The following is a 14,346-nucleotide window of genomic DNA, read 5'->3' as shown; positions in this document are numbered from 1 at the left end:
CAAAAACGTATCATCTGCCAATTCCTAGCAATCCATCAGGGACCACCACTGAATGCTTTTTCTGAACTGAACAATTATATTAATCCTGGGTAAAAATGCACACAGGCAGTTGCTATGGTGTTGTAGGTACATGGAAAATATTTACCCTAACTTACCTTGCAATGAGTTGTTTATCCATACCCAGAGTGGGTGCAGCGGTATCTGAGCAGTACTCAGAGGGAATAAGTGAGTCAGCACTGAGGACTATGCTGTAAAATCGCCACTGGAATCCCTCTGTGGGAAGAGGGAATATAGGAGTGAAAGTAAAAAGGACAATAATTGTGGAACGATTTAATTAAATAATAGCAAAGTTACATCAGGCAGTAGAGAAGGTGAATATTGGTTTTGTCTTGAAATAATACTGAGTTGCCATGGTCGCTGCAGTTCTGCTAGTGCAGATAATATGTTTCATACAGAATATTTTTCTGTAACTTTTAGTACTATTTCTGTGCCAGTTAACAACTATACATTCATGTATTCTTGTATGTATTTCAAAAAACTCACAGGATCTCACCAAATTCCCTCCTTTGATCTTTGTTACTCAGTGAGACCCTACAGAAACACCAGCTAACCCTTTTGGAAAGAAAACTAACACAAGCATGAGTCCCAATATGGATTTCTTTTCAAATTCATCTTCAAAATTCACACAAAATGATCTAGTGTGGTATGGGAGATCCAAGGGAGAGATTTTCAAAACAGTACAAGTGAAGTTAGTGTAGATAAACCACGTAAAAAGGGACTAGTCAACAAAGCAACAGTAACTATTACAAATGCTGTGAAATTCTTTAATATACCTCAAAATGTGAGCAGGAAGCTCACATTCTCTGCCGCCTCTTTCTCTGGAGGTGTTGCTGCAGTGACACCCTCCCTTTCTCCCTGCCAACCCCTGACCTGAGAGGGGTTATCAGTCAGGCTCCTCTGCACAGGCTTGTTTCTTTGGCACGGTTTTTTTTTTTGGTTTGTTTTTTGTTTGTTTGTTTTTGTCGGCTTATTGTTTTGGATTGTTTTGGTTTTATTTGACAGATACCTCATCTTCCCTGCAATATCCTGAGTATTAGTTTCTTCTTTGGGGAAGCTCGTGGCTTAGGCTGAGCTATGAGGAAGCTGGCAGAGATGGACCACCCAGGGAGGGGTAGGAAAAGAGCGTGAGGAAACGGATAATATGAGTGTCCTGTAACTTGCTGGGGCTGATGCACATTACTAGAAGTGCCTGTTTTTGTTTTGATAAGAGGTTTAAGAATAGCTTGGCATAATGGGTGAGATCAGCTAGGAAGCACTGCTCTCTGAGGTGATGTGATGGGCCGGGCTCTGAGGCAGTGAACCAGGCCATGTTCCCACGGAGGGTGTTGTCCTGCCCAATTCCTTCTCTGCCCTTCCCCTCTTGGGCATCCCCCCTCCTCCCCACCCCTCGGCCCCTTTTTTAGCAGGTGAGGGTGTGGGTTGGGGACAGGATACTCTGTCAGCAGGGCTGGCGGAGCTCCCTGCTGCATGTTGCTGGTTTTGTAGGGGTATGGAGAAACGCTTTCTGCCGTCATTTTACACCTGACACTGTATACGGTTACAATGTAAGTGGCACGGGGGTGCGGTGGATACGTTGCTATGGAAAGTACATGTGCTTTTTGTATTTATAGAGCAGTCAAGTAGGAAGGTGTGTTTTCCAAAGCTGTTCTCCAGTGCTTCTGCAGTACCAGACCATTTTGTTTCCAGTAATCTCAGCAGTGAGCTGTGGATCTCGGGTTGAATATCAGTTTGCTGAGAATACAGGCGCTGGCTGGAGGAATGTCCTCATGTCTCTGTTCCCATGCTGCAGTCCTGCCGTCCATTGAAGCCTTTCTATTCTGAGCAGCATGTGGGAATCCAGTGAAATCTGATAACGGCAGTATTAATAGCAATTGAGTAGGTGTCCAAAGAGGTTAAAATTTAGCACGAGCCTGCTGCTAGTTGGACAGACAGCGCTGGTCTCCTGCGTGACATACCTTGGTAGTGGTGGGTGGAGAATCCTTCGAACCCTTCAGAGTCTTCCTCAGACACGTAAGTTAAGATGCCGGTGTCGGGCTGCAGTGCCTAGATCTTGGTGAGGAGCTTGGCAGGGGGCTTTGGTTGCTCCTGAGCTAGGGCAGGGGTTGGCCAAGTCTTTCCGAGGTCATCTGGGTGGTGGAACCTCAGCATTGTTCATTAGAAGGTCAGAAGGAGAACACCGATACTTCTGTTGACACAGAAATCTGCGTTCTGTTTGTGAAGTCCTGTATTAGTAAGATATGTAGCATGGAGGAAGGGATGGGTAACAAATAGCTCTGGCAGCTGTTGGGGTTTCTGGGCTATTCGTCACCAAGGGAAGGGTTTGGCACTGGGCACAGTGCATTTGTCACTGGCACATTCCTTTCTATCAGTGGGAGTGTCTCTGTCCCTTCTTCCTCCCCGTAAATGGATGCAGAACTTTCTTATCTCTAATGACCCATTACTACTTTTCAGCAGATAACTCATTTAGGGGAAGGGGAGACTCTGATCTATCTAGATTTTTTTTTTAAATCCATATCTGCATTTCCAGAATGTTTCTACACTAAAAGCAGATACTCAGAAAGCCATCGTTTCTTAAAGGGATGCTGCAAAATAATCTTCCAGAATTGTACTATCATCTTGTATCTTGGTTTTCTTCTTGAGCCCCACATTGATGTTCTCTCTGGAAAAAATTAAGTCAAGTGTGGGAGTGATCTGCTGCTACTAATTGATAGTTTCCAGAATTTAACATGTATTAGGATCTCAGTGATCCAAACCAAATAACATGTTTGGAAAACAAAATCCAAACTGTTGGGTGTGTATATTAAAAGCTTTGAAATAAGTCGACCTAAACATAACTACGTAAAATACACTGCTCTACTGCAAGGAGACACTGAAAATATATGTATACAGGTGTTAGCATTTCCAGTGGATATTTTCTGTATGTAGTTACCTTAAGAAATCAACTAGACTGTATTACAGTCTGCTTGCTACTGTTAGTTGTATGACTGTCTTGTACAATTTTTATTCTTAAGAATACCTCGAAGTATGTTAAAATAATAGGAAGCTGTCCTCATGCCTCAAACCTGAGCCTCAGCAGAAGACCAGGAAGCAGGTCGAGGCTCTGGCTAGGTTGCCATCACTGGGGTCTCTTTGGTTGTTGGCATGGCAAGCTCCTCTTTCACCAGGCTCCTCTCTGCTCTGCATGGCAGTGTGCCAGCGTTGCAGCTGTATACGCTCACTTGTGTGAGCATGCTGTAAATCAGATGAGTGAGTTAATTTGGGCATTAGAAATGCATATTAGAAAAACCCAAACAGAGAAACTGACTCTTTGGTCCTGATTCACAGTGTGAATCAGAGTTGTGTTGGCATAACCACAGGGCAGCAAACAGAGACGGCTGGAAGGGAAAGAGAGATCAGGAAATCCTTAAGGTAGAGCTGCTGCCAAAGCCTTTGTATTGTCAGGCAGGGGCCTTAGTGACTAATTTTGCTATTTAATCTTGAGCAAACAGTGGAACTGGGAATAAATTCCTTGAGCTGTAGCTCAGTCTGTTGTTGCCACGTCCCTTTCTTTTATTATATAGTGGTCCTTATTAGAGAAGCATTCATCCTCTAATGCTGACCAAGCGTAAACTATTTTGGTGAATGTGCATTTTGTTCAAATGTAACTAAGGTATTTGGTATCTAAGCATATAATCTACTAACAAGTGCACGTTATTTTTGTCCCATTTGTCTTTTTTTCTGTTTGCTAAACGATTGACGTAGTTCAGATGATTTACACAGAAGGTATTAATTCTCCATGAGTGGTTATTTCACATCTTTTGCAGCAGTGTTCAACCTGGAATTATTCAGTTATGCTTCGTAATTATTAAAATATCCCCACACTTTATCTCATGGCCTTTAGATTTTTATGCTGCATTTGATATATATTTTCCAGGGTGGTTAATTTTGAAGTTGTTCATAAACTTTTATTGAAACCACTGCCAATATTTGAGGTTTGCGCTTCATGAATGAGAAACTGTAGGTTTTGAACTTGAGAATTCTGTGCTAGCTGGAGATTGACACTGAAGTTAGATTAGGTAACCCAGTCTTCTTTTAAACTTCAGAATAAGTGCTAAAAATATTGAGACTAGTGGAATCAGATGAAACACACAGTAAAAATTTTTCTGTACAATATTGACTGTTCTCTTTAGCAGCTTCTGTTGCTTAGTTCAGACATCTCTAGTGAAGTTAAAGAAATGATAAAACCTTTGGGAAGGCAGAGAGGTTAATTTTTGAAATTTAATGAAGTTATTTAGTAAACAGTGTGGAACTGTCATTTGGACAGGAGCATGCTTCTTTCAGCAGATTGTTTTTAACGTGCATCTTTGAGCAAGGCAGCAGCCTACGTATGTTACAGCGCAATGGCATTCGTTTATTCAAGCCAGAATAACAACCTTAATTTCATAAAGACTTGTTTCTACCATCTGGGTTCTATCATCATAATTTTGAATTAAAATATCAAATTTCTTTTTAGAATTGTCCAATGTGTGATTGCTGTTTAATTGCATTGATGAAGGTATACCAGCAAGTTGGTTACTCCTTCAGTTGCTAGAACAGCTTTCATGTGACAAATATTTGTGTAATCAATGCTGCATGTACACTTTAGTGCTTGTGTTCAGAGACATGTTCAAAATAAACTTCTAGCTGTTCATGAGTGTTTAAAAAGTTTTAAATCTGCTTTGCTGAAGTTCCTGCATTCCACATGTTCTAACCTATTCTATCTAATACAGTGTGAGAAATGGATGGTTTTGGTCACATTTTTAGAACTAGATAGCCACGTGTATGAGAAAAGAAGCAGAGGTAAGAGCAGGAGTTCACTGTTAGGTAGTAACAGGTTGTCAAAGACGGTAGGTTCCTGCCTCTTCTCAAAGCTGCAAATGGTTTTGCTGTGTTGCAGAAGAGGTTTCTGCCAGTTATGACTTCTAGCTTAGTGCTGATGATATGTCTGGTAGTTCAAATCTACACATTAGATCATGCATAATACTGCATAATATTTACATTTTGTGATAACTGTTTATGAAGCAGAAATTCAATTAATATAACTGCTTCATAGTGTATCATCACAACATTCTATCAACTTGCTATTTTAAATGCAATATCAGGGCTGGGGGGATGGAGAGGGAGGGCAGTGGATTGTGCATGCATAGCTCAGACATGGTTTGTGAGCTTGGCCACAGTGTAGATGTACAAGGCTCTTATTTCGCTCGGAGGAAGAGAGCATGTGGATCCAAACTGCATCTTCTGATAGCTGCATGCCTCACAGAGAAGCAGCTGTGAAAACTTAAGACATTCCAGTAAGATAACAGCAGTGGATTTCTTCTTTGAGATTTTTTTTTTTGTATGTGAAAACAATTCTATAGATCTTGGATTTGCGCGGATTCTGGGACTATACATTACTCATCTGGAATCCCTCCTCTTTTCCCTTTATGTAAGGGCTATTGAAGAATTAATATATACCTATGTAAGTAAGCAACTGATTGCTCTAGATTAGCATGATTTGTATGTTTTTATGCTTGGACTTTCCTATCAAAACAAATTGCTTAAAGGATCAGAGGCCAACAGGCATAGCTTGAAGAAATAAAGTAGTAATGCATATAAATTACAAAACTGGAAAAGCTTTGCTAAGGGTAAACAACAGCTTGCTTCTGTTGTTAGCATAGCAAACATGTGAATGGACCACTGTCCCCTATTTATGTGTGTGAAATGTTTCTCTGCCTGCATTTGGGGTTCAGACATGCTTACTAGTTGATGTGAATGTTCTTAAGTTTTGCAGTGTTTGTAGCCCAAGTATGCAGGCCTGTTCATGGTTGAGTGTAGATGATACACTGATATACAGAAACAGCTGAGTGTTCCTCATGTTGCAAATGACCAATATAAATGATCCCAGAGAACTCATGAGGAGCAGAAGTGGGTACCATGTTCAATCACAGAGCTTCCTTCTGAAAGCTGGTGTGACCAGATGGGTACTATAGTGACTAAAGGCAGAATTTTTCACTGTTTACTGGACTGCTAAAGTTTGGAAGAATACTTTCAGGTATGGCCTCTGCTTTTGTAATTGCAAATAATGAAGGAAATTCTGCCCTAATGATCTTAAACCTTCAGGCCAAGGAGTGTAAACCTTGAAAATACTCTCTATCAGATATGAAAAGTATAATGCTTATTCACTGTGGTGCTTATACAGCCTCACAAGAACAATTTTCTGTTCTCTGCTTAGTAACCAGCCTGTCTGTAGTCAACGCATTAGGTAACAGCCATAGCACATGCATCTGAAAAGAAATCCATGTGCTCATGATAAAGACAAAACATTTCTCCAATAAATGCTCGTAAAAAAAAAAAAAATACAACAGCTATGTATTTCAGGAGGGTTTTTATACTTATACATGTAAGTATTTGACATCAAGAGATGTGTCATTGCACAGGTCAGCTGCATCTCATGATTTTGTGCTCATGGCTGCCTGATTTCTTCATGATGGACATGACCGCCCCACTGGTACTGAGTGTGAAGGTGTTCTCCTCAAACATGGGGAAAGAGAAGAAGCAGTGGCTGTGTGAACTGTGTCGAGTTGTGTTAAGTGTTTGTCTGAAGACTGCTGTCTATGTTGACCAAACCCTGTAGTAAAATATGTGACCTGACGCAACATGGGTCTGAATCTTGAACTCTGTGTAAATCTTTCTGCTGGTGTCTTTTGGTGTCTTTTTCTTTTTTTTTTGGTCTGAAGTGTTCTATCCATTAAACATTTTGGAAAATGTAATACAATGGGAGGGCAAGTAATTTGCTTTCATATGGAACTGAAGCTCTTCCTGGATAGGAAGTATATTGCCCAGACATTAGCTTGTTTTCCATGTTGGTGGTGGTAACTAGAAACCTCAGCTAATTGAAAGAGCCTGGAACCTTTCTGAATTGTTCTCAAATTAGAATCTTTAATGGTTTCTTTCTTTGTCTGTAATGCTTAAAATAGTATAGTTATGGCTGAGAATTTGAAGTGTGTTGCTATTCTATTCTTTTTTTTTTTTTTTTTTTTTTTGGAAGAGTCGTAATTTTATGTTTTATATAGCTTCTAATTGGGCTGCAAACCTTTTAAATCTTGAATAATAAATAAACTTAATCAGACTTTAAAACTGTTTTGTTTTCTTTTTCCTCATTCCTTCAATCCTTCAGACCAGAGGAGACCAACAGAAGAGTGAAAAACGTAAGACACTTTACTTCAATGCTATTTGAAACAATTTCTCACTAATTTTGATTAAATATATTTTTAAAATATTTCTGATGTTTCTGTTTATGGTATTATTATGCTTATTCTGTTCTTCAGCTGTTCATTCAAATTAGTGCCACATTATGGTCATTTCTATGGGTCTTAATTTTCCAAATAAATACAGTAATTAAACAGCACTTGCACATGATTACTTGCATTATGCTGTATATAGTGCAAGACTTTAAATGGTTTTGATGGAAATTCTAGGAAACACTGTAGACAAGATTTTTATATTTAAATGTGGAAAATTTCTCAGTAACACGGAGAGATGCTTTAATGCTTGTTGAGAAGGAAGCAAGAGAACTTCATATTTCATTTGTTTATTTTATGTTCCTAGGTTTTGATTACATTATATTGGCTGGGGAGAAAAGCACAAAGTAACCCTCACTATAATGGTCCATATCTCAATCTTAAAGCATTTGAGAAGTTATTAGGGCAAGCATTGACTAAGGTAAGGAAAATAGTAGAAGTAGTAAATAAATACTCCAATTTCATACTTTGCAACTCTTTACAACTCAAAATAATCTCTTGGTGTTTTAATCTTAGTCTTAATTTGGGAACTACTATCACAATGTTTTTTGTTTGCTGTCAAAGGCTATGTAGAAAGAATGAGTTTTAGCTTACCCTGGTTCTTCTGATACCAATGTACTCAAGAAATTCAGAGCCCATCCCCTGCGATTGATTGGTAGATTGTGAATAAGCCTTGTCTTGATTCTGTTTGGCTGAAATGAGAGAAATTTAAGAATTTGTTTTAACTCATCTATTCAAGCTTTTCTATTTTTCAGGGATTGACGTTGGTAAGTTTGTTAGTGCAGTCAAGCCACATTTTTAAAATTTTTGAGTGCAAATTCACTAATAATATTCTGCCTTAAACTATTATGAAGGATCTTTCAAAATTTACTCCCATAGGCACTTGAAGAGTCCAGCCACCTAAACAGAAGTGGCAGGGATAGTGGGTACGGTGATATTTGGTACGTGGACCGAGGAGAACCTTTTCCATCTTCAGCAAGCCACAAAAGAGACGATTCTTTTGATAGCTTGGACTCTCTTGGCTCAAGATCCTCCACAAGCTTTTCATCAGACATAACCTTGAAAGGTGGCAGTGAAGGTATGTTTTCCTCTTTTAAATCTTTTATAAACACATCTTATGAGAGTGTTAAAAGACAGTGGCTGGATCTAGTATTACAGGTGCCCAGTACTTGGAAGGCAACTCTGATTTTGCAACTGCCATGGGTTGTGTTTTCCTAAAGCAAATATTGACCTTTAACAGTTGATAGAAGTAAAGCAATGCCCACAGGAATGTTACTAGGAAGGGCTGTTAATAGTCGTGCTTCCACTGTCACATCAGGATGTATGTCCATATGGGATATTTTCCTATAGTTCAGGGCGGGTAGTTGAAAGAATTCAGATCCTGGTGAGTTCACCTAAAACTGCAACAGTTTCAAAAATTTCTTGCCTTGTTCCTATCATGGATATATCATATATCTATATATATGTATCTGTATTTTCACTTGATTTGTGAACATTCAACATAAGCAGTGTTTTTCCCACTAGGTCGAAAACTGAATAGTAGTTCTTATTTTTGATATTTTAATTTATCATGGGGAAAAAAAGGTAACAAGATGATCTGTGACACTAGTTCCCTATAGCTCTACTCTAACCTGTGTTATTTTTCTCCCAGATTTAAAATGCAGAATTAACTTGTAGTTTAACAATATAAAAACAGTGAGATTTTGGATTTTTTTTTCTTTTGTGTAAATTAAAACTATTGGACCAGACACATCACATACAGCATCTTTGATTTGAGCAAAGCAACATATGTAGCCATGTTTCATATGTGACATGTACACAGGGTTTCTAATGGATGTTAATATGCTGAGATTAGCATATTTCTTTTCTTTGCTAGTAAGTTGGTTGTGATAGTAAATATGAGTTGTAAATGTGCTTCTAATTGGAAAAAAAACCCAAACAACAAAGCACCAAAACTTCTCTGCTGTTTTATTTCTTTAATTTAGAGGTTAGTGCTTTATTTCCTGCAGGCAGCAGGGATAATGAAAGAATGGAATGAATGTAGCATGAGCATGCAAACCAAATTCAGCTTAACAGACCTTATCACAGCCTCAGAACAAATTTCTAAAAATACCTTACCTTACCTACAGTCCTATCAGTAGTTCAGCAACTTTGCAGGGGAAACATCTCAAACATGCAGTTAAACCGATTTTAGTATATTTCATTGTAACTTTTAGATAGAAACTCTTACCTAGAGAATAACATTTGTGCCATCTATTTTCTACTCTGTCCTCGTAGGTTGTGATAGTGACACAGACTCAGAACTGCCTTTCAAGATGCGTGACTCCCATAAAGATGACAGGTCCTATCGAAGGATTTCTGTAATTGAACCAAAACCTGCTACTGACTTCAATCGCTTCTTACCCACTAAAAACAAGCAGCCAGCATATATGCCAGCACCCCTAAGGAAGAAAAGAACAGAGAAGAATGAGGACAACAGGAGGAGCTGGGCAAGCCCTGTCTACACAGAGTCAGATGGCACATTTTCAAGGTACTGGTGTGTGCAGTCTTTTTAAAGCAAAATTTCATTTATATTTTTAACAAATGTTTTCTGTATTAGTTAATGAAAAAAAGCTGCTATTGCTACAATTGAAAGTAAAATACTCTGTTTTAAGTGAAGGGAGGGGCTGCTGTGGTTGTACAGGTTTTTTTTTTTTAATTTATTTTTTCCTATTTTTTGTCTGCTTGACTTTCTTCTACTTTACTCAAAAAACAGAAAACTAGTTTTGTTGATGTTGGTCAGACTTGATGCAGAGGGGATTTAAATGATCTTAAGTCTTGAATGAGCTAGACATACAGCTTTAGTATATCATTAAAGCTTTCCAAACTGTGGTGATGAATTTCTCTTGTCAAATTTCTTAGTGTGCACACTTGAGATTAGTGGGCAGTTCTTGGGTTTCATCTTGTGTGACTTCACTGTCTTCATTCTGTTCCTGTTTTGGTCAACCTCAGTGGACGTGAAAGGAATCCCATAGCTTCCTGCCAAAATAGCAGAGCAGAATGTGGGCTTACAAATCCAGCTTCCCTACAGATGATCTATGAGTATGACAGTGGCTCTGATTCAGAAGATGGAAAAAGGATGCCTGACGTGGTTAAGGATGACTTAGCAAAACGTAGATTTCTTGTCCAAAAGAGCCCTGTAAGCTCTACTGCACCTGGACATCATTTCATGTTGCGCAATGACTCTCCTAAATCTTGCTCACAAGAAAACTATTCGGCTGGTCCACTAGCTGCAGTGCTTGAACCACTGAGGTCAGAGATACTAATCCAAGATTGAGTAACTGTTTTATTACCTAAATTGCAGTCCATCAATAACTCAAAGTTAGCCTTCTAATCAGCATTTTAACAGAGGTGATAGATTACTGTGCCTTTTCTGTCAACTTTTTGTCAGATGTGATAGGATGCCGATATAACAATTTAACATTCTTTTTGTTATTATTTCTGGTACTGCAGTGATGGAATTGAGAACTAATTTGCTTCATTCACAAGGTTTGATCTCCTGAGCCAAAAAGCATGTGGTTTTTTTTTTTTTTTTCTTCTTTCATTCTTTTTGTCAAGTTGCTCTTAAAATATCTTAACTGATTGGGTATTTTGAACAGTAACCAGAGGAGACAGAGGCAGTTGGATACTAAAGTGGAAAACAAACCGGGAATTAACATTTCTCCAGAATTATCTGGGTATTTTGATGAGGATGAGGATGAGGAAGAAGAAATAGTCATCCCAAACATTGAAAAAGATGATCTCTATTTTCGCAAGCTAAGTTCTTCAGCATCAAATACAGTGGTTCCTTTTGACAAATTTCTTCCTAAGTTTTGGACTCCAGAAGAAGAATTGCTTTGGAAAAAAATCAGGAAATCCTCTTTCAAACCCTGGTATAAAGAGATTCAAGGGTTCAGGTGCGTTTTTATGCATGCCCTTGTTTCTCTCCTGTGTGTGAAACTTCTTTTTTTTTTTTTTTTTTTTTGGAGGAAAATAATTGAAATATTATTTTCAGTACAACTGTTGCACTGTTGACACTATGCATTTTACTAAATGCATACACTTTTTTTTCTTTCCCTCTGTTTTCTTGTGCTGCTGTACAGTAGAAAGAAATCAGATTCTGAGGATATGAATTTTGCTTACAAACAAAGCTCTGCCATTGTTGCTAACCAGCCGAGACCAAGTTTTGAATGGAATAGCAGTAGCAGAAGGGATCAAAACTATAAGCCAACTGCTGAATATATGGGAAGCTCATTGTCACAGATTACAGAAGGAAAAATCTTGGAGGCTTCTGACCAGCCCAGGTTCATACCACTGCATGAGCTGTACTCTTGTTGCATCAAAAAGAAGTGTCTGGATATGCAACAGCTAAATGAAATTAAACTGCATCCTGTAATGTCGTGCTTCTTTTTTTATTATTATTACTTTTTTTGTTGTTTTATTTTTTACAATAGCTGTAGGTTGCTGGTCATCTTCTGAAAATTGTAAATGTGAAAGGATAACATGATTTATGGGGTTTCTAGCTTTGTCTGTGAGCATGCAAGTGTGCTGTTTATTGGCAAGTCAGTATGTCTTGTTACCTTTACATTGGTTGATGTGCACTGTGCTCTAGTTAGTGGTGATGAATGCCAAGTGGTATAATTGTACTGCTCAGGATACTGCAAGTCTAAAACAAATGTATATCTCAATACATTGTGATCTGCTTGTTTTTTGCTAGTTAATGATATTTTACTTCCTTCCTTTTGTTTTATATGCTTCAGTCAGTTTTTGTTACTTCAGGCCCTGCAAAAATACTCTGACTACTTGTCTTCTGAAACGAAGACCAAAATTGATCCTACTTCTGGCCCTAGGCTCATAAAATGTAGAAAGAATATTTCCTTTATACCAGGATGTGATGATGAAGGAGATGCTGAAAATGGATATCCATACCCAGATCTAGAAAACGATGACTTGTTTGTTCGCAAAACTGGGGCTTTCCATATGAATCATGTTGTTCTCCAGGACCCCCAGTATTTCAGAAAATTCTCTGAGCAGGAGCCTCCTCTAGAGGGTGAAATAATTCTGCAACCTCGGGAAGGCCAACCTGTGATTCCAGATTTGGAAAAAGATGACATGATATTTCGTAAAATCCTCTCTCAGAAAAAAGAAGTGCCTTTATCAGGTGCTCCTGACAAGTACCACCCTGCGCTCTTTCCTGATCCTTGGAGTCTTCCAGAAGAAATCCGGTCCAAATTTCTGTGTTTACTTGAAAAAAATTCAATGCCTGAGGAAAGAAAAAGGAGTGGTAGAGTGTTGTCGCCGTCTTCCCGCCATAAGAGGGACGATATGCTGGCACGCAAGATTGAGTCTTGGAAAGTGGGAAGCAACATGCAGCCAGTAAATTTTATCCCAGGTCCATGCAGTGAAGAAGACTGGAAGAAGTGGGAAGCGATCAGGGAGGCCAGCAAAGTTAGACATAAGAAACGTCAGATGGTGGAGAGGTCAGGTTGTGTCCTGCACGGATTTGCTTGAGTTAATCGAACTGTTTCTGTTCAGACAAGCATTGTCTTGTGCTAAGCCATTCATAGAGTACAAATCTGCAGTTTGTTTGTGTCATTCTGGACAAGCTTTTTATTTGCTTTCAATAGAAGCTTATGACTGCAATACCATATTTTCAACAAAAAATATGATGGTTTTTGTAGTTTCAGATTGTTTCCGCAATTCCAGAGAAAATGCACAATAGTTTCTTCATACAGCTTTATATGGATTTCTTTCCATGCCTGAGCAAGAATACTGATTATTCAAAGGGCTATTGGGGGGTAGGATTTTTTTTTTCCTCACAGTATAATTGGGAAAACCACTTCTGAGACACATGGATGCTTTCCATGACAAACTCTGGAGGTGAACATTATGATATTATTGCTTGCACCTGCGTTTAAAAATGCTTATAAAATGTCTTATTACAGTCCAGAGATGTTTCCAGAGGTTAAAAAAATATTAGTATTCCTTTGCCCATCCAAAATCATGATGCATGCAAGGTGTGCATCCACATAATTTTTAATTCTATGGTGGCATATTTATTCTACCAATATTTTCCTTTGCTTTCATATCTTATATAGTCCTAATTAATACTTTCCCCTAATCCTTTTTTTGGTATATGCCCACTTTTCTTCTCTGACTGAAGTCTTTTTTAAACACCTACCTAACTCTCCTTCAGATTTTGTATTTTGGAAGGCTGGAGGGGTTTGAATGTTTCCTTAGCGCTGAAAATACGGCATTGCAAGTTGCAGTTCCACCAGCTGTGCCTTCTTACTTTGTGGCTAAGATACTTATGTGTTGCAAATAGTAGTTTGATGTCATCATACTTAATTTTTAAACTTTATGCTGTTAACAAAGTGCAGGCTTCACTGAGGAATATTTCTAAAGCACTTGAAATAATTTCACATTCTAAGCATTAATTCAGTAGAATACTCATATTCAAGAATACTAAAAATCCTTGAATCGCACGGAATGTGTATGATTCTATGCTTAATGTGTGAAAGTATATATAGGGCGTTTTATCAATTGCATATATAACTTGTATTTAGCATCAGAGATGGCTGAATAAGCAAGGAAACAGCCTTTGTGAGCCAGGCTTCTTGTTAGGACTCAGGTTGACTTTAATTTTCATTTCTTGAAATGAGTATTTTTCCAAACGTTGTGCTGTTTAGCAGCACTGGAATAAGTGATGCAGAATTAAAACAAGGCTCTATTCGTGCTGTATTTTTAAATTGGAAGCATTGAAAACTTACAGGCAGCCTTGTTTTGTCAGTTTTATGCCTGATTTACACATCATGCGAGTCCTGATGTGCTTCTGACTTGTGTGAGATCGCTAATGTGCTACTCCATGCTGGCTGATCCGCAGGCTTTCACGGTTTCCCCTTCACTTATTGAGGGTGTTGGTGTGCTGCTCATATGAATGTTGTTATGAGTATCAAACAAAACACTG

General features: G+C 38.5%; 1 protein-coding gene across 10 annotated transcripts in view; it reads left to right on the top strand.

Moving 5' to 3' along the window:
* LMO7 (LIM domain 7) overlaps positions 1-14,346 on the top strand; it is a 128,540-nt gene that overhangs the window by 77,775 nt on the left and 36,419 nt on the right. For 8 of the 10 annotated variants that reach the window (XM_090130630.1, XM_090130624.1, XM_090130616.1 and 5 more), the window contains 4 exons: positions 7,238-7,268; positions 7,669-7,782; positions 8,241-8,439; positions 9,639-9,891. In XM_090130630.1, coding sequence (XP_089986756.1) covers positions 7,238-7,268; positions 7,669-7,782; positions 8,241-8,439; positions 9,639-9,891 — 597 coding nt within the window. Of the gene's footprint in view, positions 1-7,237; positions 7,269-7,668; positions 7,783-8,240; positions 8,440-9,638; positions 9,892-10,352; positions 10,653-10,999; positions 11,297-11,482; positions 11,684-12,139; positions 12,860-14,346 lie in introns of all 10 variants that reach the window. The other 2 variants (XM_090130658.1, XM_090130666.1) reach the window with 1 other exon arrangement.

This window comes from Phasianus colchicus, chromosome 1 (genome assembly GCF_987193195.1).
Source record: "Phasianus colchicus chromosome 1, bPhaCol1.hap1.1, whole genome shotgun sequence".
NCBI lineage: Eukaryota > Metazoa > Chordata > Aves > Galliformes > Phasianidae > Phasianus > Phasianus colchicus.
Note: the sequence above shows the minus strand (reverse complement) of the source record. Positions and strands in the feature narration are given on the sequence as shown.